Consider the following 26,766-nt stretch of genomic DNA (forward strand, 5'->3'; position numbering starts at 1 on the left):
TAAAGAGAAGAGGCCCCAAGATGGAGCCTTGAGGAAACCCCACATGTCATATTTGTCAACTCAGATGTGTATTTACCTATAGAAACAAAGTTGTTTCTGTCCTTTAAGTAGGATTCAAACCAATTCAGAACTGTTTCCGAAAGTCCCACCCAGTTTTCCGGTCGGTCTAGTAATATGCTGTGGTCAACAGTGTCAAACGCAGCACTGAGATCTAATAATACTAACACTGAAGTTCTGCCACTGTCTGTGTTTAAGTGGATGTCATTGAAGACCCTTTACAAGAGCAGTCTCAGTGCTGTGGTTTGGACGAAAGCCTGACTGGAACACATCGAAACAACTATTTAAATGCAAGAAATTACTCAACTGTTGAAAAACAACTTTTTCAATGATCTTACCTAGAAATGGGAGGTTTGATATGGGCCTGTAATTGTTCATTACTTAAGCATCTAGATATTCTTTTTTAAGAGTGGTTTAATAACTGCAGTTTTCAGGGCCTGTGGAAAAATACCTGAGTGAAGAGACTTGTTTACTATATGAAGTAGATCTGAGGCCATGCAAGGCAAAACATCTTTGAAAAAACCCTGTTGGAATAATATCAAGGCAGCAGGAGGAGGATTTCAGAAGTTGAATAATGTCCTCTAGGTTTTTATCATTAATCTGATGGAAACTGTGTCATGGTGTTTGAATTGATGTTAAGTGGACACAGAGACAACACATTTGCTGTTCCTGATGCAGAGGCACTGACTGCTTGTCTGATTTTCTGAATTATGTCAGTGAAGAAGGCAAAATCATTGCACGCCCTGGTGGATAGAAATTCAGAGGCTACTGACACTGGGGGGTTAGTTAGTCTGTCGACGGTAGCAAACAAGGCACGTGCATTGTTTTTGTTTTTGGTAATGATGTCAGAGAAGAACGATTGTCGTGCGTTTTTCAATTCCAAATTATAAAGGCCAAGTCTCTCTTTATACATTTCAAGTGAACAACATAAGGGAACTACACTGTTAGCAGTAACTTGGTATGCATGTATTTCATGTTTTTTTAGATGTGGGTATGGAGGAAAAGAGAAGGGTTTTATTTCCTGACACTTTGTGAGTCTCCTGACACACCGGGGACACATGTTTATGTATAAAAGACATCACAAAGTGACTTTTGCCTGATAGGAGACCTTTAAATGAACCCGGGGTGATGAACACAAAGAAGAGCTCAAATCATTTCTTCTTCTTGGCTTTTTCTGACTTTGTCCTCAAAGACTTTGAGAGTGTCTCCAAGAGAACCAGTGCTTTGATTACAGGGAGAACGTCTCCCCCCCAAACGCAGGATTATGGGATGCCTGGGGACCATTTTGAGATGGACACGGGTCAACAGGTAGCCCTCTGGGACCTGGAAGAGAAACAGGGAAATACTTTGGTTACAAAACCAGCAGTAGATTGTAGACGGGCTTCTTCAACTGATAGGAGAGTATTTGTTCTCACTGGATCAATACTCCCTGATCTGCTCTCACCTCTCTGTACTGTGGTGTGAAGGAACTGAGTATATATACTCATGTGCTGTACTAAAGTACCATTTTGATGTACTTGTGCTCTACCCGAGTATTTAAATTGAACCTGTTATCTGAACGTATGAATGTGTATGTTAGGCTGACACCATCCTAGGTTAGTTTACTGTATAGCAGAGGTTCTTCTGAATGCAGTCCCTCATCAGAACCACCTTTATTAACAACAGGTACGTTTACACACACAAGGAAGTAGATTTAGTGTCTGGTGGCGCGAACATAAACAACATAAGAAAATAAGTTGCAATAGGTCAAAAATATAAAGATAATAAAAATAAGTATTTTTAAGAAACTATTTACAATTAAAAAAATAATTAGACAAGTATCTACACCAAATATAAATGTAAATATACAAAGAACCCTTAAAAGCTACAACAATTAGCAGAATGAAAATATGACAATATATGTAAAACTATAGAGAGTTGTATTTTAAAGCAGGGCCGTTTCTAGCTGTTTGGGGGCCCCATGCAAGATGCTGTTTGGGGGCCCCATGCCCCAGCAACACTGCATCTACTGCAGACAGTAGCAACAGGTCAGATGGGGACATCACGTTACCCTCCGTTGTGGACACTAGCTTACTCCCGCCTGACTCGCCGCCCTCGCCCCCGGAGCAGCAGTCTTCGTCTCCCCAAACTACGCAGCCCCTCTGCGGCCCGCAGGTGCCAGGATACCACGGCAAAACAGAGCCTGCCCAGGTATATCTAAACAAGTACCCGCCTGTACAGTGGGGTTAGGCGGTCATTTTGCAGCTCGTGGTATACAAATGATGGACAATGGAATATTCATGTGAAAATAGTGCCATATTCTGCCATGCCTGTAGAAATGTTGGGTCAAAAATAATGCATACAATAGCACAGATGCCTTCACCACGAATGGCTACAAAAAGATCTCATATCCCAAGCTTATCAACAAATTAATGTTGCAGCTGAAATGTTCTCCAGGTCACAAAGTCAACCTCACATGATGATGTGATCCAGTTTTCAAGCACAGTAAATATTCTCTTCCCAGAGTATATTTGGATCTGGATCTGGATTAATACTGAGCAGAACCCAGAGGTATCACGCTCAGTGGGGGATGGATGATCCCCGCTAAATGTCTCTTAAAATTTGCCAGAAGCACTCCACGGTTTCTGCGATGACAGCTTCTAATGGTAGCAAATTCCACTCTCTGATTGTTCTCGGAAAGAAGGAGTATTTAAGAGTGTCACTATTGCGAAAATTCGCTCGAAGTTCAAAGAGTTGGCTTTGCGGGTTGCACTTCTTCTAACTGGCTCTAGGTACATTGATGCATCAATGGCTGAGATGTTATGGACAATCTGGAAGAAGAGAACCAAACGAGCCAATCGCCGCCTTTTTCTTGTTGGGACCAAAGTGATGATTTAGTACATGGTTTTAATAATACTTTTGCTTTTCAATGTTTGCCATTTCAAACCATGAGCTGGTTTAAATAATATGTGCCTTGATTTACAATATGTTCTCATTTGTTTTATCACTACAGTTTTGAAGCTTTTGTGCTTTTCTTTGCCACAGTCCACTTTGGACTATATGAAATATTTCAGGATTGCACTTTTAACTCACTTGAAATGTTCTCACTTGCTTGGTTTCAAAACATAACAAATGCCATAATGTGTTCATTGGGGACCATCAATGCCACTATTGCTCATGCAAACCTACTACTGCTGCGCCCCCTGTAATCTCAGAGGCACCCTGAGTCATTTTGTTCTGGAACCGGGCCTGTACACGGCCATATACTAAACCAACTACAGAGCCCATTCCGTGTCCTGTTATTGTTTACTTCCTCTCTGCCTTCTTCTGGTGATTTATCTGACGTCCAGCGCTCCGTCTTTTAACCTCTTTTCCTTTCTCTTTCTTGATCCTCCTTAGCAACCTTCATTATAGTCCTTGACAGTGGTCTGTACTGCTGTATTAACAACGTGTCACATGTTAAGAATTTACAATCAGAATTGAGTATTACTTTTATACTAATAAAGGACTGGCTTACCTAAAGCCAGTTGAGTAGCACTTGAAATGTTTGGCTCTATGAAACCTGATGTAATTATATGATTCTGTTTTCTTCAAGGTTGTGTCTTCCTGGTCGAATGTACTTATTTAGAGAAAAGCGTCAGCTAAATGCAATGTAATGTAATGTAATGTAATGTATTCAACTAAGCCATGTAATACAAGTTTGTTAGTAGCCTTAAGGGCCTACACAGTTGTTATGCTATACCACATTGCCCTTCACTGGATGTATAATGAGCTGCACTAAACTACATTTCAGCATTTAAAATAACTAGCCATTCTTTTGCGGTTATTTTTGGTGAAAGTAACTCAAAAGTAACTAAAGTAGTGTAACTAATTACATTTCAGAGACAGTAATATTGTAATGTAACTTATTACTTTCAAAAGAGAGTAATAAGTCATATGTAATATATTACATTTTGGAAGTAACTTGCCCAACACTGGTTGAGACGCATCAATCTGTTACACTCTAAGAGGAAAACAGGCTAATTTCACTAAAAACAAGCAATTGAAACTTACAAAAAAGTATATTAAAAAGCCAAACAAAAGGCTCCTCTACGTCAATAAATGCAAGAGATGCAGCATTTTCTCAGCAATGTAAAATTTACATTTCTCATCTTCCTCAGACGTCACTCATTGGCTGACAGCCCAACGATGATTTGGACGTTATTGATCCCCACAAACACAAGCCTCAGCTTTGCTATCGTTGCAGTTTAGTTGTGTTTATATCCTACATTTGATTCTTAAGGATATAATGCTTCACTGAACACAGGAGGGGGCTGTCTACAAATAAAGACGGCTCATTTGAATTCTCCCCAAACATATTGAGGCTGAACCTGAACTTTCAGCTTGGGGGCCCTAGTGGGCACGGGGGCCCCCTAGTGGGCATCCGCATAGTCCGCCTATAGGAAGAAACGGCCCTGCTTTAAAGTGGAGGGCTGTGCAGACGTGTGCAAACATGGCATGAAATGAAAGAAGGATGGTTATATAAAGATATTATTGAAGTAGTGTTTGGTCGTGTTAGAGGATCAGCTGTATGAAGATCCAGGTGTGTGTTCAGGTGAGAAGAACACTGGAGCCTGGAGTTATGAAACAGAGTTAGCTCAACTCCAGCTCAACGAACACAAACTACAATAACAGAACATCCAAAGACCAAAGCTAAGTATTCAGATTACTGGGAACCTCTGAGTTCGTTGTTGATTTCCAAAGGATTATTAACGAGTTAACATGTGACAGCAGGACCAGCCAATCACAGCAGAGCGTGAGACATTGATCACAGCAGATGAACTGATATATAATTACATATATTTATTCATTTAAAAATGTACGTTCAGGTTATGGTGACACATCTTTGTTCTTAAGAAAAGCTTTAAGTACAATTGATTGTTTTTGTTCATTTAATGTTGAGGACAGCCAACAGGAAGTCTCAGCTGCAGCCTTCTTTCATACTTTCCTAAATGTCTCCACGCTCCTCTGTACGTCTCAAACTCGCCCCGTGATAAATAAACTGTGAACAAATAAAACCTGAGCTGCAGATTTCTCTTGAATCCCAGAAAACACTGACCAGTAACTACATTTTAATCTGTAGGGAAACCTCAATAAATAAAGTTCACTTGGTACGACCTCTCACCTTCCTGTGTGTCTTCACTTCCTGTCACCTGAGAGGAGAAGGAGCGAGAGAGAGAGAATGATGATGATGATAAAACATGAAGAGAAACAGACAAGATGATGAAGAGAGAAACCAGAGTGTTGTTTTCCTCTGAGCTCATGCTCCATTAAAGAGTCTCATATCTGGATGAATGGAGGATATTCAGTACTCACAGGTCTTCTGGATCTTGGCTCTGATCGTCTCTCCTCGGATCCTGTAGGGATGAACACAATCCAACAGCTTTAGATCCAGTTTAAAATAAGAGTTAGTTCTTTGAGTCAGCTTCAGAGTCCTGATCTCATGCTTTACATCCCATCATATCTTCTCTGCAAACACTACGACTGCCTGCCTCAGCTCTCAGCTGACAGGAAGTAACCAGTCATTAGAAACTAAAAACATCCCATAAGAACAGACTACCTTTCCCTCTCTTCTGTAAACCCCACATGTCTGTCAGAGAGTAGATTACTAAAGTGAGGGTTTGCATTTCCAGCTGGCCTTCTCTAGTTGATGGAAGAATGGAAGAGCCTGCAGTCAGTGGGTAACATCACTGATCTGTTCCCCAGAGAGAGAAACACCTCCCTGAGTTTCATACAATACTGCTGAACCAGCAGAGACCCCTCACTGACCTGAGGGTCTCCAGTCTGCAGTCTGGACTCTCCAGAAGATCTCTCAGCAGCTCCACTCCTGAATCCTGCAGAGCGTTGAGACTCAGGTCCAGATCTCTCAGATGGATGTTGGACTTCAGAGCTGAGGCCAGAGCAGAACAGCTGATCTCTGACAACCTGCAGCTCCTCAGACTGAATAAAGAAAACATGATGTAACTTTAGAAAACAAAGTTCCTGTTAGAAATAACTCCAGGTTTAATAATCTGATCAGAGTCAAACAGGGTTTGAATTAGGGATGGGAATGATTCATCCAATATTCAAAATGATTCAGGTATTGGAATATGAGTTATGAATATCTGTATTGTAATGATTATTGTTTCTATGGGAGGGTGCCTAAGTTGATTACATATTATCAAATGGATTAATTTAATGTTTACGACCGTGCCATTTTAAATATCTTAAGAAACATAGCAACAACAAAATAAACACGTGTAACGTTTCCAGGGCTCAGCCCAGAGGACGATGCTCTGACGTCATCACCCTCGCACACTTCTCACATGTTTACTAAAAACTATATATATGTTAAAACTTTTCTCGTTCTTAATAGATACTTTATTTAAGGTCCATGTGTGTGTGTGTGTGTGGTGTGTGTGTGTGTGTGTGTGTGTGTGGGTGTGTGTGGTGTGTGTGTGTGTGTGTGGTGTGTGTATGTGGGTGTGTTGTAATGTGGTGTATGTGTGTGTGTGTGGTGGTGAGTATGTGTGTGTAATGTGTGTATGGTGTGGTGTGTGTGTGTGTGGTGTGTATGTGTATAATGTGTGTGGTGTTGTGGTGTGTGTGTGTGTGGTGTGTGTGTGTTGTGTGAGTATGTGTGTGTATGTGTGTGTGTGTGTGTGTGTGTGTGTGTGTGTGTGTTGTGTGTGTGTGTGTGTGTGTGTGTGTGTGTGTTGTGTGGTGTGTGTGTGTGGTGTGTGTGTGTGGTGTGTGTGTGTGTGCTATACTCGTGCAGCTCTACAAATGAACTGAGATCTCCACACAAATGATCTTCAGCAAGTGTGCAGAGCAACGTTGATTTAAAATAGTCATTTGAAGGTTGGATATTTCTAAACCTTTTGTTTATATATTAATAATTTAATATAAACCCTCGCACCTCCACAGAGAGCTCCCCCACATATCAAACACCAACTTAACCCCTGAACGTTACTCTCTAACGGAGAGTCCTACACGAGAAACACAAATGTGTTTATTATTACAAATATATTTTTTTAACATTTAAAAACATATATATATATTATTGGATTTGTACATTTCGAATATTCGGTTAACCGTTTTTTGGGGGTCGAATATTCGAACATACATTTACTTTCAAATTGCCATCCCTAGTTGATGTCAGAGATGATTTAGAAACAATCCACTGATAATCTGGAACTCTAACTTTGATCAGATGTTCATCAACTCCTTCCTCTCCCTCACAGCTCATCAGGACTGACAGCATCTCCACTGACTCCTGGAGCTCAGAGTGAGTCTGTGGAAGCTCAGACTCTCTCCCTCACACATTCACCTCTCTCTGTTACTCTGATCAATATTCAGTCATTAGCAAAGTGGACAAAATAACAATAATATTCTATTTGTTCTTTCAGGAAATCCTAAACACAAACAGATCTGTATGAACTGCAGTCAGTGAACTGACCTGAGGGTCTTCAGTCTGCAGTCTGGACTCTCCAGAAGATCTCTCAGCAGCTCCACTCCTGAATCCTGCAGAGTGTTGTGACTCAGGTCCAGATCTCTCAGATGGAGGTTGGACTTCAGAGCTGAGGCCAGAGCAGAACAGCTGATCTCTGACAACATGCAGCCCCTCAGTCTGAATAAAGAAAACATGATGTAACTTTAGAAAACAAAGTTCCTGTTAGAAATAACTCCAGGTTTAATAATCTGATCAGAGTCAAACAGGGTTTGAATTAGGGATGGGAATGATTCATCCAATATTCAAAATGATTCAGGTATTGGAATATGAGTTATGAATATCTGTATTGTAATGATTATTGTTTCTATGGGAGGGGTGCCTAAGTTGATTACATATTATCAAATGGATTAATTCAATGTTTACGACCGTGCCATTTTAAATATCTTAAGAAAAATATCATCAACAAAAAAACACGTGTAACGTTTCCAGGGCTCAGCCCAGAGGACGATGCTCTGACGTCATCACCCTCGCACACTTCTCACATGTTTACTAAAAACTATATATATGTTAAAACTTCTCTCGTTCTTAATATAGACTTTATTTAAGGTCCATGTGTGTGTGTGTGTGTGTGTGTGTGTGTGTGTGTGTGTGTGTGTGTGTGTGTGTGTGTGTGTGTGTATGTGGTGTGTGTGTGTGTGTGTGTGTGTGTGTGTGTGTGTGTGTGTGTGTGTGTGTGTGTGTGTGTGTGTGTGTGTGTGTGTGTGTGCTATACTCGTGCAGCTCTACAAATGAACTGAGATCTCCACACAAATGATCTTCAGCAAGTGTGCAGAGCAACGTTGATTTAAAATAGTAATTTGAAGGTTGGATATTTCTAAACCTTTTGTTTATATATTAATAATTTAATATAAACCCTCACACCTCCACAGAGAGCCCCCCCCACATATCAAACACCAACTTAACCCCTGAACGTTACTCTCTAACGGAGAGTCCTACACGACAAACACAAATGTGTTTATTATTAAAATATATATATTTGTTTTTACAGTATCTCCACTGACTCATGGAGCTCAGAGGGAGTCTGTTATATCTCATCTCAGCTCTTAAGGTTGCCTTTCTGGTAGGTCAGGTACAACTGGCAAAAAGGGGTGGAGCACCAAGATTGGTCCATAACCAAAGGTGAATAACTTCAACACTCAATCACATCCCAGAGGCACACTGTGGTAGGCTCTGTGGGAGGCATGGCTCCCTTACTCTGCTCTGTGACTGCAGAGCTGCTGGAAGTCCTTCTCTGGGGGATAGACCCATGCATTTGAGGAGAACATCATTTGACTAGATGTTATGTTTGCGTGATTATTCATAATGTATAGAAAGACATATGTTGGAGGAGAGTCAGCTCGTCTGTTTCTCTTGTGATCCTGATTTACATATTTATTAAAGTCAGCATTGCTCAAATTAACAATTGTGTGAAAATTAAAGGATAAAGAACAAAAACCAGACGAAGCCAGGCCAGCTGTTTCCCCATCTGTTTGCTGAGTCAAGCTAACCAGCTGCTCATGGTAGCATGATGACATCCAGATGTGATGACATACCAGCCATTAGTCTACAAACTGAAAACATCACATAAAAAACATTAAAATAAAGAACAGACTACCTTTCCCTCTCTTCTGTAAACCCCACATGTCTGTCAGAGAGTAGATTACTAAAGTGAGGCTTTGCATTTCCAGCTGGCCTTCTCTAGTTGATGGAAGAATGGAAGAGCCTGCAGTCAGTGGGTAACATCACTGATCTGTTCCCCAGAGAGAGAAACACCTCCCTGAGTTTCATACAATACTGCTGAACCAGCAGAGACCCCTCACTGACCTGAGGGTCTCCAGTCTGCAGTCTGGACTCTCCAGAAGATCTCCCAGCAGCTCCACTCCTGAATCCTTCAGAGCGTTGAGACTCAGGTCCAGATCTCTCAGATGGATGTTGGACTTCAGAGCTGAGGCCAGAGCAGAACAGCTGATCTCTGACAACCAGCAGCTCCTCAGACTGAATAAAGAAAACATGATGTAACTTTAGAAAACAAAGTTCCTGTTAGAAATAACTCCAGGTTTAATAATCTGATCAGAGTCAAACAGGGTTTGAATTAGGGATGGGAATGATTCATCCAATATTCAAAATGATTCAGGTATTGGAATATGAGTTATGAATATCTGTATTGTAATGATTATTGTTGCTATGGGAGGGGTGCCTAAGTTGATTACATATTATCAAATGGATTAATTCAATGTTTACGACCGTGCCATTTTAAATATCTTAAGAAAAATATCAACAACGAAAAAACACGTGTAACGTTTCCAGGGCTCAGCCCAGAGGACGATGCTCTGACGTCATCACCCTCGCACACTTCTCACATGTTTACTAAAAACTATATATATGTTAAAACTTCTCTCGTTCTTAATATAGACTTTATTTAAGGTCCATATGTGTGTGTGTGTGTGTGTGTGTGTGTGTGTGTGTGTGTGTGTGTGTGTGTGTGTGTGTGTGTGTGTGTGTGTGTGTGTGTGTGTGTGTGTGTGTGTGTGTGTGTGTGTGTGTGTGTGTGTGTGTGTGTGTGTGTGTGCTATACTCGAGCAGCTCTACAAATGAACTGAGATCTCCACACAAATGATCTTCAGCAAGTGTGCAGAGCGACGTTGATTTAAAATAGTCATTTGAAGGTTGGATATTTCTAAACCTTTTATTTATATATTAATAATTTAATATAAACCCTCGCACCTCCACAGAGAGCCCCCCCTCATATCAAACACCAACTTAACCCCTGAACGTTACTCTCTAACGGAGAGTCCTACACGAGAAACACAAATGTATTTATTATTAAAAATATATTTTTTTTAACATTTAAAAACATATATATATATTATTGGATTTGTACATTTCGAATATTCGGTTAACCGTTTTTTGGGGGTCGAATATTCGAACATACATTTACTTTCAAATTGCCATCCCTAGTTGATGTCAGAGATGATTTAGAAACAATCCACTGATAATCTGGAACTCTAACTTTGATCAGATGTTCATCAACTCCTTCCTCTCCCTCACAGCTCATCAGTCCTGACAGCATCTCCACTGACTCCTGGAGCTCAGAGTGAGTCTGTGGAAGCTCAGACTCTCTCCCTCACACATTCACCTCTCTCTGTTACTCTGATCAATATTCAGTCATTAGCAAAGTGGACAAAATAACAATAATATTCTATTTGTTCTTTCAGGAAATCCTAAACACAAACAGATCTGTATGAACTGCAGTCAGTGAACTGACCTGAGAGACTTCAGTCTGCAGTCTGGACTCTCCAGAAGATCTCTCAGCAGCTCCACTCCTGAATCCTGCAGACAGTTCTTACTCAGGTCCAGATCTCTCAGATGGATGTTGGACTTCAGAGCTGAGGCCAGAGCAGAACAGCTGATCTCTGACAAACTGCAGTCCCTCAGTCTGAATAAAGAAAACATGATGTAACTTTAGAAAACAAAGTTCCTGTTAGAAATAACTCCAGGTTTAATAATCTGATCAGAGTCAAACAGGGTTTGAATTAGGGATGGGAATGATTCATCCAATATTCAAAATGATTCAGGTATTGGAATATGAGTTATGAATATCTGTATTGTAATGATTATTGTTTCTATGGGAGGGTGCCTAAGTTGATTACATATTATCAAATGGATTAATTCAATGTTTACGACCGTGCCATTTTAAATATCTTAAGAAAAATATCAACAACAAAAAAACACGTGTAACGTTTCCAGGGCTCAGCCCAGAGGACGATGCTCTGACGTCATCACCCTCGCACATTTCTCACATGTTTACTAAAAACTATATATATGTTAAAACTTTTCTCGTTCTTAATAAAGACTTTATTTAAGGTCCATATGTGTGTGTGTGCGTGTGTGTGTGTGTGTGTGTGTGTGTGTGTGTGTGTGTGTGTGTGTGTGTGTGTGTGTGTGTGGTGTGTGTGTGTGTGTGTGTGTGTGTGTGTGTGTGTGTGTGTGTGTGTGTGTGTGTGTGTGTGTGTGTGTGTGTGTGTGTGTGCTATACTCGAGCAGCTCTACAAATGAACTGAGATCTCCACACAAATGATCTTCAGCAAGTGTGCAGAGCAACGTTGATTTAAAATAGTCATTTGAAGGTTGGATATTTCTAAACCTTTTGTTTATATATTAATAATTTAATATAAACCCTCGCACCTCCACAGAGTGTCACATCCTGGCCCTGGCTGATCGCCTCACTCCCTCACCTGTGTATTTTCGCTCCCTGTTAATCACCTGCCTGGTCTCAATGAGCCTCAGCTGTCCCTAATGATCACTCCTCACCTGTGTATTTAGTCTGTGCTGTTTCCTTGGTCAGTGCCAGTTCGTCTTGTCTGTATAGCAGAAGGTGCTCAATGTTTCTCTTCTGACGTAAGCTATTGTTCTAGCTGCTTAGCATTTGTACCAACCTAGTTGGTTGTTTTTTTGTTACTTCAAGTCAGTACATTTTTTGATCATTGCCTGTTTTATTTTTACCTTTTGGATTAAACGCTTGACTAAAGACCTTATTGCCTGGTTGTGCTCTTGAGTCCTATTTTTGCTCGTGCCCATACTTGTGCTTGATAGTACGAACTGGCCAGCATGGACTCAGCCGACCAGGATTCTGTGCGGACTGCTCTTCAGAGTCAAGGGAGCAGGATTTACCACCAAAAGCAGGAACTTAGCGGGCTTCGCCAGGAATTAAAGTTGATGGCCGAGAGACAGGAGTCTGTTTTGTCGTCTTTTGGTGGGCAAGTCTGTTATTTGGTCGAAAATATCCAAAGACTATTACTCCAGCCAAGTCCTCCAGCTGCTCCATTGCCTGTTTTCCCAGTGGATCCTACACCAGTCCAGTCTCCAACTCCGACCCTGTCCCTTCACCTCTCCCGACCAGAGCGGTTTCTGGGGATTCCGGTGATTGTCGGGCTTTCCTGGCTCAGTGCGGCCTCCACTTTGAACTCCAGGCTGCATGCTACCCATCTGAGCACTCAAGGGTGGCATACATTGTCTCCCACCTTTCTGGCCGAGCGGAGGCTTGGGCAACGGCAGAGTCGGTGAGAAGGTCTCCTGTTTGTGACTCCCTTGATCTCTTCTCTGAGACCTTCACCAAGATCTTCCAGCACATCCCACCAGGGCGGGAGGCAGCCAGAGCACTCGTTGGATTACGCCAGGGTAAGCAGAGGGTTTCTGACTATGCTATAAAGTTCCGTACCCTGGCAGCGGACAGTGACTGGAACCAATCAGCATTGTTTGATGCTTTCCTTTATGGATTGTCCGGCACATTAAAGGATCAGTTGGCTCCCCTTGAGCTTCCAGCTGATTTGGACTCCCTAATTTCATTGACTATTAAGATTGACAAGCGACTGATAGAGAGGGAGCAAGAGAGAGACACTGCGATTCCCTATTTCTCCCACAAGAGGCAGTCTTCGCCCAGCTCTTTGTCCTCATGGAATCACCCCAGGCCCTGGCTTCCGTCTACTGGGCCTCTGTCGCCCCCTGCTGTTCCGGAGGAGCCCATGCAGCTCGGCAGGACCAAGCTGACTCCCGAGGAGCGACAGCGCCGCCTGCGGGAGGGCAGGTGCTTCTACTGTGGTGAACGGGGACACTCAGTCACCAACTGTCGCCTACTAAAAGATCTGGCTCGCCAGTAAGAAGAGGGCACTGGTGAGCCGCACTACACTTAATGTTAGTCCCTCACGTTGTCTCCCAAATGTCACTCTGTCTTCGTCTTCTGTGGTTCTTAGGCATCCTGTTTTGGTAGACTCTGGCTCAGATGCCAGTTTTATAGACTTTGAGTTGGCTAAGAAGTTGAACCTTGAGACCTTTCCCCTTCCAAGACCAATGGAAGCAAGTGCCTTGGATGGCCGTCTTCTCTGTAGGGTAACTCACCACACCCAACCTCTTCAGCTAAGTTTCCAGGACGGTCACACTGAGCTTCTCGTCTTTCATGTTTTTCGGTCCCCGGAACACCCAATCATTTTGGGGTACCCCTGGCTTACCCTACACAACCCCCACATAGACTGGTCCACTGGCAAGATTATTGCTTGGTGTAAGTAAGGGATGTTTAAGTACCTGTTTTCCATCCAAATGTTCCCTGACTGCTCCTCCAGCTGTCCCTGTAATTCAAGACATGTCAGATCCTGATTACCCTGACATTTCCAAGGTCCCTCAGTGTTACCATGACCTTAAGGAGGTTTTTAACAAGGCCAGAGCCACCTCGCTGCCCCTCATCGTGTGTACGATTGTGCTATAGACTTGTTACCAGGCTCTTGACCACCCAGGGGTCGTCTTTATTCCCTATCTGCTCCAGAGACACGGGCGATGAAGGAATATGTGGAGTCTTCACTTTCCGCTGGATTAATTAGACCTTCTTCCTCTCCCGCTGGAGCCGGATTTTTCTTTGTGGCAAAGAAGGACAAGTCACTTCGCCCCTGCATTGACTATCAAGGTTTGAACGACATTACCATCAAGAACAGGTATCCCCTTCCTCTTATGTCATCAGCTTTCGACCAGTTACAAGGTGCTAAGATCTTTACCAAGTTAGATCTTAGAAATGCTTATCGTCTGGTGAGAATAAGGGAGGGGGATGAATGGAAAACTGCTTTTAACACCCCAAGTTACCCTCTGCCAAGGAAACGGCGGAGGTTGTCCTGTCCAATGTTTTCCGGTTACATGGCTTCCCTAAAGATGTTGTGTCGGATCGGGGTCCCCAGTTCGTCAAGTTTTGGAAGGAGTTCTGCGCTCTCCTGGGGGCCACCGTTAGCCTCTCCTCCGGCCATCACCCTCAGTCCAACGGACAGACCGAGCGGCTCAACCAGGAGTTAGAGACCGGTCTGCGCTGTCTCGTCTCTCAGAACCCCACTACTTGGAGTAAGAATCTTATCTGGGTTGAGTATGCGCACAACACATTGCCTTGCTCTTTTACTGGTCTTTCCCCATTTCAGTGTGCTTATGGCTACCAACCACCCCTGTTTCCGTCCCTGGAGGGAGAGGTCAGGGTTCCTTCTGCCTTGGCACTGATTCGGAGGTGCCGTCGCATCTGGACTGGGGCTAGACAAGTGCTGCTTAGGACGTCTACTCGGTACAAGAGGGCAGCAGACCGCCGACTAGGGATGGGTATCGTTTGAAATTTATCGATTCCGATTTCGATTCCGGTTCTGCTTATCGATTCCGGTTCTTATCGATTCCCCGTTTCGATTCCAAAATTGTAAAATAAAGAGGTCAAACGTTTAGATAACAAAAATATATTTATTCTTAAAAGCTTTAACTGAAATTGTTACTAAAAAATATACATGCAATACAAATGTATTGCACAATAGCTGTGCTTTATTTTAACTGAGCTATGCCTGTGGCAAGCTATTAACAGGCATTACACTTTGCCTTTTATTTTTATTTTTTAGTGTAGTGGAGCCTCACTTCAGAGTGTTTACCGCGACCTATCTTTGGTGTTATGAAGTGACTGAGCTCGTGAAATGTCTACGGGAGGGCGGGGGAGCATCGCTGCGGGGCAACTGTGGACCTCTGTCGCCTGTCAGCGCAATTTATATGATGCCGTTTAAAAAAATGAAGGGCGGTGCCGGCCGTCAGCGTACGGAGCCGGCCGTCAACGGCCCGCTGACGACCGGCCGTTCTGTGATTCTCCAGGTCCGCCCTGTATTCCACCGGGTCACCGCAGCACCGCGGTGCAGACGGACCCGCTGGAATACAGGGTCTACCGCGTTTAGGAACCGTTAAGCAGAACCGAAATTGTGTATTTTGTATGGGTACCCGGTACCCGGCATTTTCTTATCGGTTCTCATCTGGAACCGAGTTTCGGTTCCCAACCCTACCGCCGACGGATCCCTGCTCCCACCTATCGTGTCGGCCAGAGAGTATGGCTCTCCACTCAGGATCTTCCTCTTCGAGTCGAGTCCCGTAAGTTGGCGCCTCGCTTTGTTGGTCCCTTCCCTGTCTCAAAGATTATTAATCCTGTTGCTGTGAGACTCAAGCTTCCCAGGTCCATGAGGTCACACCCAACGTTCCATGTGGCTCGGATCAAGCCGGTCAAAGAGAGCCCTCTGGTTCCTGCCTCCAGACCCCCACCGCCCCCCCGGTTCATCGATGGAGGGCCAGTTTATTCTGTCAAGCGGCTCTTGGCGACTCGCCGGCGGGGTCGTGGACGCCAGTATCTGGGGGATTGGGAGTGCTATGGTCTTGAGGAGAGGGAATGGGTATCTTCAAAGAACATTGTCGACCCAGACCTCATCCGGGATTTCCACAGGCATCATCCAAACGAGCCTGGACCGTCCGGTGCCGGTCGTTGAGGGGGGGGTACTGTCACATCCTGGCCCTGGCTGATCGCCTCACTCCCTCACCTGTGTATTTTCGCTCCCTGTTAATCACCTGCCTGGTCTCAATGAGCCTCAGCTGTCCCTAATGATCACTCCTCACCTGTGTATTTAGTCTGTGCTGTTTCCTTGGTCAGTGCCAGTTCGTCTTGTCTGTATAGCAGAAGGTGCTCCATGTTTCTCTTCTGACGTAAGCTATTGTTCTAGCTGCTTAGCATTTGTACCAACCTAGTTGGTTGTTTTTTTGTTACTTCAAGTCAGTACATTTTTTGATCATTGCCTGTTTTATTTTTACCTTTTGGATTAAACGCTTGACTAAAGACCTTATTGCCTGGTTGTGCTCTTGAGTCCTATTTTTGCTCGTGCCCGTACTTGTGCTTGATACAGAGAGCCCCCTCACATATCAAACACCAACTTAACCCCTGAACGTTACTCTCTAACGCAGAGTCCTACACGACAAACAAAGATGTGTTTATTAAAAATATATTTTTAACATTTAAAAACATATATATATATTATTGGATTTGTACATTTCGAATATTCGGTTAACCGTTTTTTGGGGGTCGAATATTCGAACATACATTTACTTTCAAATTGCCATCCCTAGTTGATGTCAGAGATGATTTAGAAACAATCCACTGATGATCTGGAACTCTAACTTTGATCAGATGTTTATCAACTCCTTCCTCTCCCTCACAGCTCATCAGTCCTGACAGCATCTCCACTGACTCCTGGAGCTCAGAGTGAGTCTGTGGAAGCTCAGACTCTCTCCCTCACACATTCACCTCTCTCTGTTACTCTGATCAATATTCAGTCATTAGCAAAGTGGACAAAATAACAATAATCTATTTGTTCTTTCAGGAAATCATAAACACAAACAGATCTGTATGAACTGCAGTCAGTGAACTGACCTGAGAGTCTCCAGTCTGCAGTTTGGACTCTTTAGTCCAGAACTCAGACGCTCCACTCCTGAGTCCTTCAGAGCGTTGTTACTCAGGTCCAGATCTCTCAGATGGGAGGAGTCAGACTTCAGAGCTGAGGCCAGGACTTCACATTCAGTCTCTGAGAGTCCACAGCCAGTGAGTCTATAATAACATATAAATTACAACATGTGTTAAAAAGAGGAAACATTGCATTTGATGAAAACATATTTGACATATTCTGATAGACATTTGCTGTTAGTCCATTTAATATGATGTATAATAATAGAGTGTAATGAGTTGTCAGTGTGATCTGATCACATGTCTGTGCTCCTGCTGTCACTGGCTGTTACCAAAGAAACAGGAACATTAAATAAATCACAATGTTAGAGATGTACATATTTAGATGTGGATGTGAATGAATGATGGAGGATGTTTTGGCTTCTCTGAGCATCTGAACATTTACTGCACACACAAACACAATTAACAAAGCAATGACGTTTCAATATGTTCAACTGAATACCATCAGATGTTCCCAGAATATCAGCATTAAGACTTAACTCTGTTATTGGTGGGAAATGATTTAGATCTTATTTTAAACTCCAACACATTGTGATAAAAACGTGTGTGTCTTAATGATAAAGAAACTACTAGAAAGTAATAAGTGCTTTCTGTGATAACTGTGAGTCCTGCTGTGTGCTGTGATCACATGCTGAGAAACCTCTAGAGTCCTTCATGTGTTTGACATGTCGCCTCCTTCACTCAACATGAAGAGAGGAACGCTTCAGTTTAACTATTATTATAAATAAATAGAAGAACAGTGATGGTTTATTTTGCTCTCAGTATTTAAACAGCAGAAATGTTATCGTGTTCATTTGAATAATTAAACTCCTGATCCTCATTAGTTTATAAAGTGAATCACATCTGACTCACTTGGCCTTCCTGCAGTTCCTCACAGCTGGAATCAGTCTCCGTCGTCCCTCCGCTGATGTGTTGTACTTCTTTAGGTCCAACTCATCCAGAACCTCCTCAGACATCTGCAGCATGTAGGCCAGAGCAGAGCAGTGGATCACAGAGAGTTCCTTCTTTGATCTGTTCTCTGACTTCAGGAACTCTGTGATCTCCTGAGTTAATGAGTGGTCCTTCATCTCTGTCAGACAGTGGAAGATGTTGATGCTCCTGTCAGGAGAGATTTCATCACTGCTCATCTCCTTCAGGTTGCTGATGGCACTCTGGATGGTTTCTGGTCTGATGTCTGTGCGACCCAGCAGGCCTCCTAACAGTCTCTGGTTGGACTCCAGAGAGAGGCCGTGGAGAAAGCGGACAAACAGGTCCAGGTGGCCATTTTCACTTCTGAGGGATTTCTCCATGGCTCCCTTCAGGAAGACATCCAGGGATGAGTAATCCTGATCACTCTGCAGGAAGTCCTTCAGTACCGCTGTGTCTCTGTTGGTGTGACAGTGGAACAAGTAGACTGCAGCCAGAAACTCCTGAACGCTCAGATGAACAAAGCAGTAGACTGTTTTCTGGAAGATCACTCTCTCTCTTTTGAAGATCTCTGTACAAACTCCTGAGTGCACCAAGGCCTCGGTGACACCAAGGCCACAGCGCTGCAGGTCTTCTTGGTAGAACATGATGTCTCCTTTCTCCAGATGTTCAAACGCCAGCCTCCCCAGCTTCAGAAGAAGCTCCCTGTCAGCCTCCGTCAGCTGCTGTGGACTCGTCTCATGTCCCTCTTCATACTTCTGCTTCTTCCTCTTGGTCTGGACCAGCAGGAAGTGTGAGTACATGTCAGTGAGGGTCTGGGGCAGCTCTCCTCTCTGGTCTGTAGTCAACATGTGTTCCAGAACTGCAGCAGTGATCCAGCAGAAGACTGGGATCAGACACATGATGTGGAGGCTCCTGGAGCTCTTGATGTGAGAGATCATTCTGCTGGACAGGTCTTCATCACTTGATCTCCTCCTGAAGTACTCCTCCTTCTGGGCGTCAGTGAAGCCTCGTACTTCTGTTACCCTGTCCACACACTCAGGAGGGATCTGATTGGCCGCTGCAGGTCTGGAAGTTATCCAGACGAGAGCCGAGGGAAGCAGCTTCCCCCTGATGAGGTTTGTCAGCAGCACGTTGACTGAGGACTGCTGTGAGACATCAGACACAACCTCATTGTTTCTGAAGTCCAGAGAAAGTCTGCTCTCATCCAGGCCGTCAAAGATGAGCAGCACTTTGCAGACAGCCAGCTGCTCTGCTGTGACCTTCTGTAAGGTTGGATGGAAAACATGGAGCAGCCTGAGAAGACTGTACTGCTCACCTTTGATCAGGTTCAGCTCCCTGAAGGAGAGCGGGATCACCAGACTGACATCTTGGTTTCCCAAACCCTCGGCCCAGTCCAGAGTGAACTTCTGCACTGAGAAGGTCTTTCCAACTCCAGCGACTCCGTTGGTCAGGACCGCTCTGATGAGAGTCTGTTGGTCAGGTGAGGCTTTAAAGATGTCCCTGTACTTGATGGGAGTGTCATGGAGGTTCATCTTCTTGGAAGCTGTCTCCAGCTGCCTCACCTCATGCTGGGTATTAACCTCTTCACTCTGGCCTTGTGTGATGTAGAGCTCAGTGAAGATGCTGTTGAGGAGGGTTTCACTTTGATCAGTTCCTTCAGTCACACGTTCACATCTCCTCCTCAGACTGAGCCTATGTTCATCTAGAACCTCCTGCAGACCACTCTCTGCTGAAAGAGAAGGAAACAGGAGAGAATCAGGAACATGCTCTGAGAATCTAATTAAAAAACTGAGTTTAAATGTTTTATAAACAGCTTACTGTCTATGCTCTACAACAGTATACAAATGAACTAGGAAGAGGAATAAAGTGCTGCATGAGTTCGGCCTCTTACCTCGTGCAGTTCTGGTCTGCCTGGCAGGACTCCTCCTCTTCCCTCTGTGGAGATGAACACATCCTTTATAGCACTCTACATTAGTGGAGCTGATCCTCACCAATGGGCAGAGCGTCACTTTACACTCAAGATTAAATGTTTCACGCTGCACGAATATGCAGGTGACACGAATTTCACATCTTCACTTCCTGTGTGTTCCCAGGCACAGATCTGGGTTTTACATTGACTCTACATGTAATCTCACAAAAAACGTTATATATATGTTTTGTTTTGCCTGTCCTTGTTTGTCTACCCTCCCTCATAAGCGTCTTTGAATTCCAGAAAAGCGCTATATAAATATAATGTATTATTATTATATCTGCTAGGGCTGGGAATCACCAGGCTCCCCACAATACGATACTATTGCAATACTTAAGCCACGATACGATAGTATTGTGATTCTACGATATGCTAAGTATTGCGATACGATATATTGCAAATCACATGGGTCGTATCCATGTCCGTCTTCCCTTCCTGGTTAAAACATGTATTTGCAAAATCAATAGTTTATGTAAATAACTCAATGTGTGTTCTTTGAACCTGAAAAGGAGATGGCATTGTTTTTGTTACATTCATTGCAATTGTATTCATGTCTTAAAGTAACTTCCTGTTTTATATACGACCATCTGTTGGATATGCTACAGTTTATATATTTTTTTAAACTTGGCATCCGTGTATCGATACAATATCGCCACGCAAAGTATCGCGATACTATGCTGTATGGATTATTTCCCCCACCCCTAATATCTGCTAATGCTAAACACAACCAGCTCACCAGGTTATCACTATTATTAATAAACATCTTAATAATACATAAACATGCCCAAGTAGTGAATAATGTTTTAGACGATATATTTAGTTTTTAGTGAGTATTTCTCAATATTTGTGCCATTTAAAACCATTTTATGACACATATACAATGATACTATGATTGCATATTGAAATATCCTTAATATATCAGGTTGTATAAAAGCTGAATCCTCTTCAGGTCAGTTTACAGCAGAAACTCTTACTTTGTGTCTGAGGGTCCAGGTTCATTTCCGAAGTCTTGAAACCAGTCTATAGACCGGTCACTCTTCAGAGACAGCTTGGAGACTGAAGATGTGTCCTCTTCCTCATCTTTTAAATCACTCATCTTCTCCAGTCTGAGAGATACACACACAGACACACACACACACACACACACACACACACACACACACACACACACACACACACACACACACACACACACACACACACACACACACACACACACACACACACACACACACACACACAATAATAACACGCTTTTTTCAATCCAAACCATCATAGTAATAAACTTGGTTAAAATACATCAAATCAGTCAGACTTCAGACAGGCCTCCATTTTGACTGCGCTGTCACATGTTATCTAATTTATTATTATTATATCTGCTAGGGCTGGGAATCACCAGGCTCCCCACAATACGATACTATTGCAATACTTAAGCCACGATACGATAGGAATTGTGATTCTACGATATGCTAAGTATTGCGATACGATATATTGCAAATCACATGGGTCGTATCCATGTCCGTCTTCCCTTCCTGGTTAAAACATGTATTTGCAAAATCAATAGTTTATGTAAATAACCCAATGTGTGTTCTTTGAACCTGAAAAGGAGATGGCTTTGTTTTTGTTACATTCATTGCAATTGTATTCATGTCTTAACGTAACTTCCTGTTTTATATACGACCATCTGTTGGATATGCTACAGTTTATATATTTTTAAAAACTTGGCATCCGTGTATCGATACAATATCGCCACGCAAAAGTATCGTGATACTATGCTGTATGGATTATTTCCCCCACCCCTAATATCTGCTAATGCCAAACACAACCAGCTCACCAGGTTATCACTATTATTAATAAACATCTTAATAATACATAAACATGCCCAAGTAGTGAATAATGTTTTAGACGATATATTTAGTTTTTAGTTAGTATTTATCAATATTTGTGCCATTTAAAACCATGTTATGCCACAGATACAATGATACTATGATTGCATATTGAAATATCCTTAATATATCAGGTTGTATAAAAGCTGAATCCTCTTCAGGTCAGTTTACAGCAGAAACTCTTACTTTGTGTCTGAGGGTCCAGGTTCATTTCTGAAGCTTAGAGGTTGCCCTATAGACCGGTCACTCTTCAGAGACAGACAGCTGGAGACTGAAGATGTGTCCTCTTCCTCATCTTTTAAATCACTCATCTTCTCCAGTCTGAGAGATACACACACAGACACACACACACACACACACACACACATTATAATAACACGCTTTTTTCAATCCAAACCATCATAGTAATAAACTTGGTTAAAATACATCAAATCAGTCAGACTTCAGACAGGCCTCCATTTTGACTGCGCTGTCACATGTTATCTAATTTATTATTATTATATCTGCTAGGGCTGGGAATCACCAGGCTCCCCACAATACGATACTATTGCGATACTTAAGCCACGATACGATAGTATTGTGATTCTACGATATGCTAAGTATTGCGATACGATATATTGCAAATCACATGGGTCGTATCCATGTCCGTCTTCCCTTCCTGGTTAAAACATGTATTTGCAAAATCAATAGTTTATGTAAATAACTCAATTTGTGTTATTAGAACCTGAAAAGGAGATGGCATTGTTTTTGTTATTTTCATTGCAATTGTATTCATGTCTTAACGTAACTTCCTGTTTTATATACGACCATCTTTTGGATATGCTACAGTTTATATATTTTTTTTAATACTTGGCATCCGTGTATCGATACAATATCGCCACGCAAAGTATCGCGATACTATGCTGTATGGATTATTTCCCCCACCCCTAATATCTGATAATGCCAAACACAACCAGCTCACCAGGTTATCACTATTATTAATAAACATCTTAATAATACATAAACATACCCAAGTAGTGAATAATGTTTTAGACGATATATTTAGTTTTTAGTTAGTTTGTATCAATATGTGTGCCATTTAAAACCATGTTATGCCACAGATGCAATGATACTATGATTGCATATTGAAATATCCTTAATATATCAGGTTGTATAAAAGCTGAATCCTCTTCAGGTCAGTTTACAGCAGAAACTCTTACTCTGTGTCTGAGGGTCCAGGTTCATTTCTGAAGTCTGGAAACCAGCCTTTAGACCGGTCACTCTTCAGAGACAGACAGCTGGAGACTGAAGGTGTGTCCTCTTCCTCATCTTTTAAATCACTCATCTTCTCCAGTCTGAGAGATACACCAGTAGACACACACACACACACACGCACGCACACAAACAGTATAATAACACGCTTTTTTCAATCCAAACCATCATAGTAATAAACTTGGTTAAAAACATCAAATCAGTCAGACTTCAGACAGGCCTCCATTTTGACTGCGCTGTCACATGTTCTGTAACTCTGACGGAGCAGCAAACAGGAAATACAAAGAGTTTGCAGAAGTCTCATTGGACTCTAGGACGCTGATTTTTAACAGAGAAGTTATGTTATCAGTCTAACAGAGTAAATAATGAATCTTTTAAAAAGCAGATCTTGGTGTTTACACTCACCCCGTTGTTCTCCTTCTGCTCCGTGAGCTGTAAAATGGCGTCTGGCTGTCTGGCAGTCTTACTACTTTCACTTTCAACTTCCCTCCCTGTCTGCAGCTCCTCCCTTTGTGTTATAACCAGCCTTATCAGCTGAACCAGTTCACATCCAGGGACTCTGTTCATTGAGATAGAGCTAAAAACAAGCTCAACCAAGTTATTGAAAACATGAATACCAGTGTGGAAATAACCCAGTAAACATCCTGCATTCAAAACCTCACTGAAGTTAAAGTGTTGAGGTATTTAAGTACTCTAGTGTTAACTGTGCATTCAATTGTTCCCTATTATATATGTGTGTTTCTGGATTATTAACCCTGCTGCATTTATTGCATCTGTTACTCTATTCTCCCAGAATATGAATGGACTTTTAAAAAAAACTTCTACTTTTACTCAAGTACAAGATCTGAGTACTTCTACTTTTACTCAAGTAGCCTACAAGATCTGAGTACTACTACTTGTACTCAAGTACAAGTGTAACAGTTGTGAATATGTAGTGGTGTTTATGTGTAAATAATTAAGTATAATCACACACATTCTGTGTTTTATATTTAATAATTCTGTATTCTTCATTTATTGAATGTTCAATACCTGACAAGGTCGGAGATCAGTGGGCGGAACCTCTGAAATGTAGTCACTGTTCTCAGAAGATACTTTTTGTGGGGACTTCCCTCTTCATATTGTGTCCCTCACGTTTCCTCTTGCCTTTTTGTAAATGTTCCACATGAGAGGAGTCACTGTGAGGGATAACACATGTAATACTGATTTGTTATCTTTGGTCAGATTGTCAGTGATTAAACGGATATCGTCTAAACCACAAATGTCAAACTCAAGGCCCGGGGGCCAAATCTGGCCCGCCGGTATACCGGCGAACCGTCTATCACAACTGGACCTTCTGTACACACCCCACCCCCCGCTTGAAAAGGGTACTCACAACAATTCCGCAACAACTTCACCTGTTGCACTTGTCATTTCAACGTTAAAAACAATAAAACGGCATGAATTGCTTCGTCGCATTCATCTATATCCTCTGTCTCGAGACAGTTAACTAGCGGGCCTTCTAGAGCAGTGGTTCCCAACCTGGGGGGCACCAAAGATCGCAGGGGGGGCACCAGGCCTCAGATGATTTGAGGCCAAATATCATATTTAGACTTTCTTTTTTTTTACACATAATTGTAAGGCAATACATGATTGTCACTAAAAGCCTTGTCTCTACATTACAATAACATATACAAAATAATTGACTAATTAATTTTTAATAAAAATTCAAGTTAGTATTAAAGGCATAAAAAGACAGAAATGTATAATTCTTTCTTTAATATAAATGTTTCTTCTGCCCATAAAGTGTCCAAACCAGGCTTGTCTGGATAAGCGCATTTTTAAAACATAGTCATTGTCCATGCCGGTTTCAGTTGGATTATTTGTCACAGTTGCTCCGATCAGATCGGTCTCCTCCATTTTATAGATTATTTACGACTTTTGAATCCACATAAACACATCGGCAAAATCCGGCTTACTTTGAGCAACAGTTTAATCCCTTTGTGAATTGTTTCCACTTGCGCCGTCCTTTAATTTCTTCATACAGCGGGAATCCAAATAAATTAATCCTGAGTCCAATAACCATGAAAGTCACTCCAATAGTGCTCCTTAATTACGCTTTCATCCTCCTTTAACAAAATACTTCACATTCATCCAGTTTGTGACAGTAGTTGTAGCATTTTGAGACTTTTAAACTTGAATTACCGCTTATGCGCCCTTGGGGGGGCTCTTGGGCAGGGGCGGTTCTAGGGGGGGGGCAGTGGCCCCCTAACACTGACCTGTGGCCCCCCTAACAATGAAAAGTTTTTTTGTTTTTTTTTTAAAATGTATATTTTCTGTTTGCCAAAAACCGCAGGATTTTGTTGCTGTAATGTGAGATTGTGCAGACACCCTTATGTAAAGTAGAGATGTAACTGTTCATTGTCTTTATTTTTATATAAATATGGTGTTAGTGCAAACATTGCACTATAACTTAAGCTGAAGCTAACAGTAATAACTATAAGATCTATCTGAAATAAATAAGTGTACTGAAACAAATACCAATAACTGTATTGCATTGTTTTCTTATGCGCAATTACTTCATACTGTCTAGTTCTCTTTTTCGTCCTGCATTTATTGTGCCCCCCTCAGAAAATAACTGGCCCCCCAGTGGCCCCCCCAGTCAAATTGGTCTAGAACCGCCACTGCTCTTGGGAAAAAAGGTTTGGAACCACTGTTCTAGAGTACCCTGGAACATTAGGGTTTCATCGCGGCTGTCAGCTGTGTTTACTCCATGGTTTACTCGCATCATTCAAATAAGACGCGCTGGCTCGGGAGCTACAACTACAACAAAACATGTTTTACCGTGATTGAATTGTAATACACGTTTCAAAATGGTGCCGAAGTAACAACATACTGATACCGGTCTGCAGACAAACATTCAGAAAACATTCAGAAAACACGCATTTTAAAAACCTTTTAAAATGCGTGTTTTCTGATTGAAGATCGGGTCGACCAGGCTTAGCTAACGTTGTATATGCTCCGTCCACACTCATAACAACGGCCTACAGACATAAATAAACCAGTGACTGTATTCGCCATGACACAGACAGTCTGTGGTTTGTACTTGTTTAACTTGTGTCCAGTTTCTGAACAGATATGAGGAGCTGTGAGCTCTGAGTGCTAACGGCTGATGTTTTAGTTTTGTGGTTCTACTTCAGTGACGGCAGGCTGAGATCCTCACCGCTGATTGGCTGCCGCGAGATCACGTCACGGGAATTTGACGCTCGAGTTGAAAATATTGAACTTGAGCGTTTGTCGCGGCCCCCTCCAATCGCCTCAATCGCGCCGCGATATTCGCATCAACCGCTTCATGCTCGCCGTCGGAGCGAATTTGCGTCTGTCCGCGTCTCTGCCTTAATAATTATAATAATAATACATTTATTTTGGGGGGCGCCTTTCATAACACCCAAGGACACCTTACAGGGTTACAGATTTACAATTTACATTTACAATTTTACCTTACAAATTAAAACAGTGGATTTAGTGAAGTATCAGCCGGGGTGAGACAAGACAAACAACAGGAAATTGACTACAAAAGGACACAAAGGGACACAGGGTACAGATTATAAAGAAAATGCCAGTTTGAACAGGTGGGTTTTGAGTTGGGTTTTGAATGTTGTTATGGAATCAGACTGTCGGATGTGTCGTGGCAGGGAGTTCCAGAGTCTGGGAGCCGAGCAGCTGAAAGCTCGAGCACCCATGGTTTTGAGGCGATAGCTTGGGACGGTGAGAAGTCCTACGGACGAAGAGCAGAGGGTGCGGGAGGGGGTGTACTCCTGAAGGAGATCAGTGATGTAGATGGGGGCAAGGTTATGGACAGCTTTGTATATGAGTAGAATGTTTTTGTAGTCAA

The 26,766-nt window shown here is 42.4% G+C and overlaps 2 protein-coding genes across 18 annotated transcripts in view; one reads left to right on the forward strand and one right to left on the reverse strand.

Annotated features, from left to right (window-relative positions):
• The window catches only part of LOC117540953 (ELMO domain-containing protein 1-like), a 7,977-nt gene extending 6,447 nt beyond the window's left edge, over nucleotides 1–1,530 (forward strand). Inside the window, exon 7 of the mRNA XM_034207926.1 lies at nucleotides 1,524–1,530. Within this exon, the coding sequence (XP_034063817.1) occupies nucleotides 1,524–1,530 (7 nt within the window). The remainder of the gene's footprint in view (nucleotides 1–1,523) is intronic.
• LOC117540955 (protein NLRC3-like) overlaps nucleotides 758–26,766 on the reverse strand; it is a 105,636-nt gene continuing 79,627 nt past the window's right edge. The window contains exons 1-14 of one of the 17 annotated variants that reach the window (XM_034207929.1): nucleotides 23,925–24,246; nucleotides 23,301–23,472; nucleotides 22,844–22,978; nucleotides 21,831–21,965; nucleotides 20,733–20,864; nucleotides 19,681–19,724; nucleotides 17,733–19,518; nucleotides 16,791–16,964; nucleotides 10,812–10,982; nucleotides 9,371–9,541; nucleotides 7,514–7,684; nucleotides 5,392–5,432; nucleotides 5,201–5,228; nucleotides 758–1,380 (exon numbers count right to left, since the gene is read on the reverse strand). In XM_034207929.1, the coding sequence (XP_034063820.1) occupies nucleotides 5,215–5,228; nucleotides 5,392–5,432; nucleotides 7,514–7,684; nucleotides 9,371–9,541; nucleotides 10,812–10,982; nucleotides 16,791–16,964; nucleotides 17,733–19,518; nucleotides 19,681–19,724; nucleotides 20,733–20,864; nucleotides 21,831–21,965; nucleotides 22,844–22,968 (2,964 nt within the window). In that variant the 5' untranslated portion in view covers nucleotides 22,969–22,978; nucleotides 23,301–23,472; nucleotides 23,925–24,246 and the 3' untranslated portion in view covers nucleotides 758–1,380; nucleotides 5,201–5,214. Of the gene's footprint in view, nucleotides 1,381–5,200; nucleotides 5,229–5,391; nucleotides 5,433–5,467; nucleotides 6,016–7,513; nucleotides 7,685–9,370; nucleotides 9,542–10,811; nucleotides 10,983–16,790; nucleotides 16,965–17,732; nucleotides 19,519–19,680; nucleotides 19,725–20,732; nucleotides 20,865–21,830; nucleotides 21,966–22,843; nucleotides 22,979–23,300; nucleotides 24,250–26,766 lie in introns of those variants that run through there. The other 16 variants (XM_034207930.1, XM_034207931.1, XM_034207928.1 and 13 more) reach the window with 16 other exon arrangements.

This window comes from Gymnodraco acuticeps, unplaced genomic scaffold, assembly GCF_902827175.1.
Source record: "Gymnodraco acuticeps unplaced genomic scaffold, fGymAcu1.1, whole genome shotgun sequence".
Classification (NCBI taxonomy): domain Eukaryota; kingdom Metazoa; phylum Chordata; class Actinopteri; order Perciformes; family Bathydraconidae; genus Gymnodraco; species Gymnodraco acuticeps.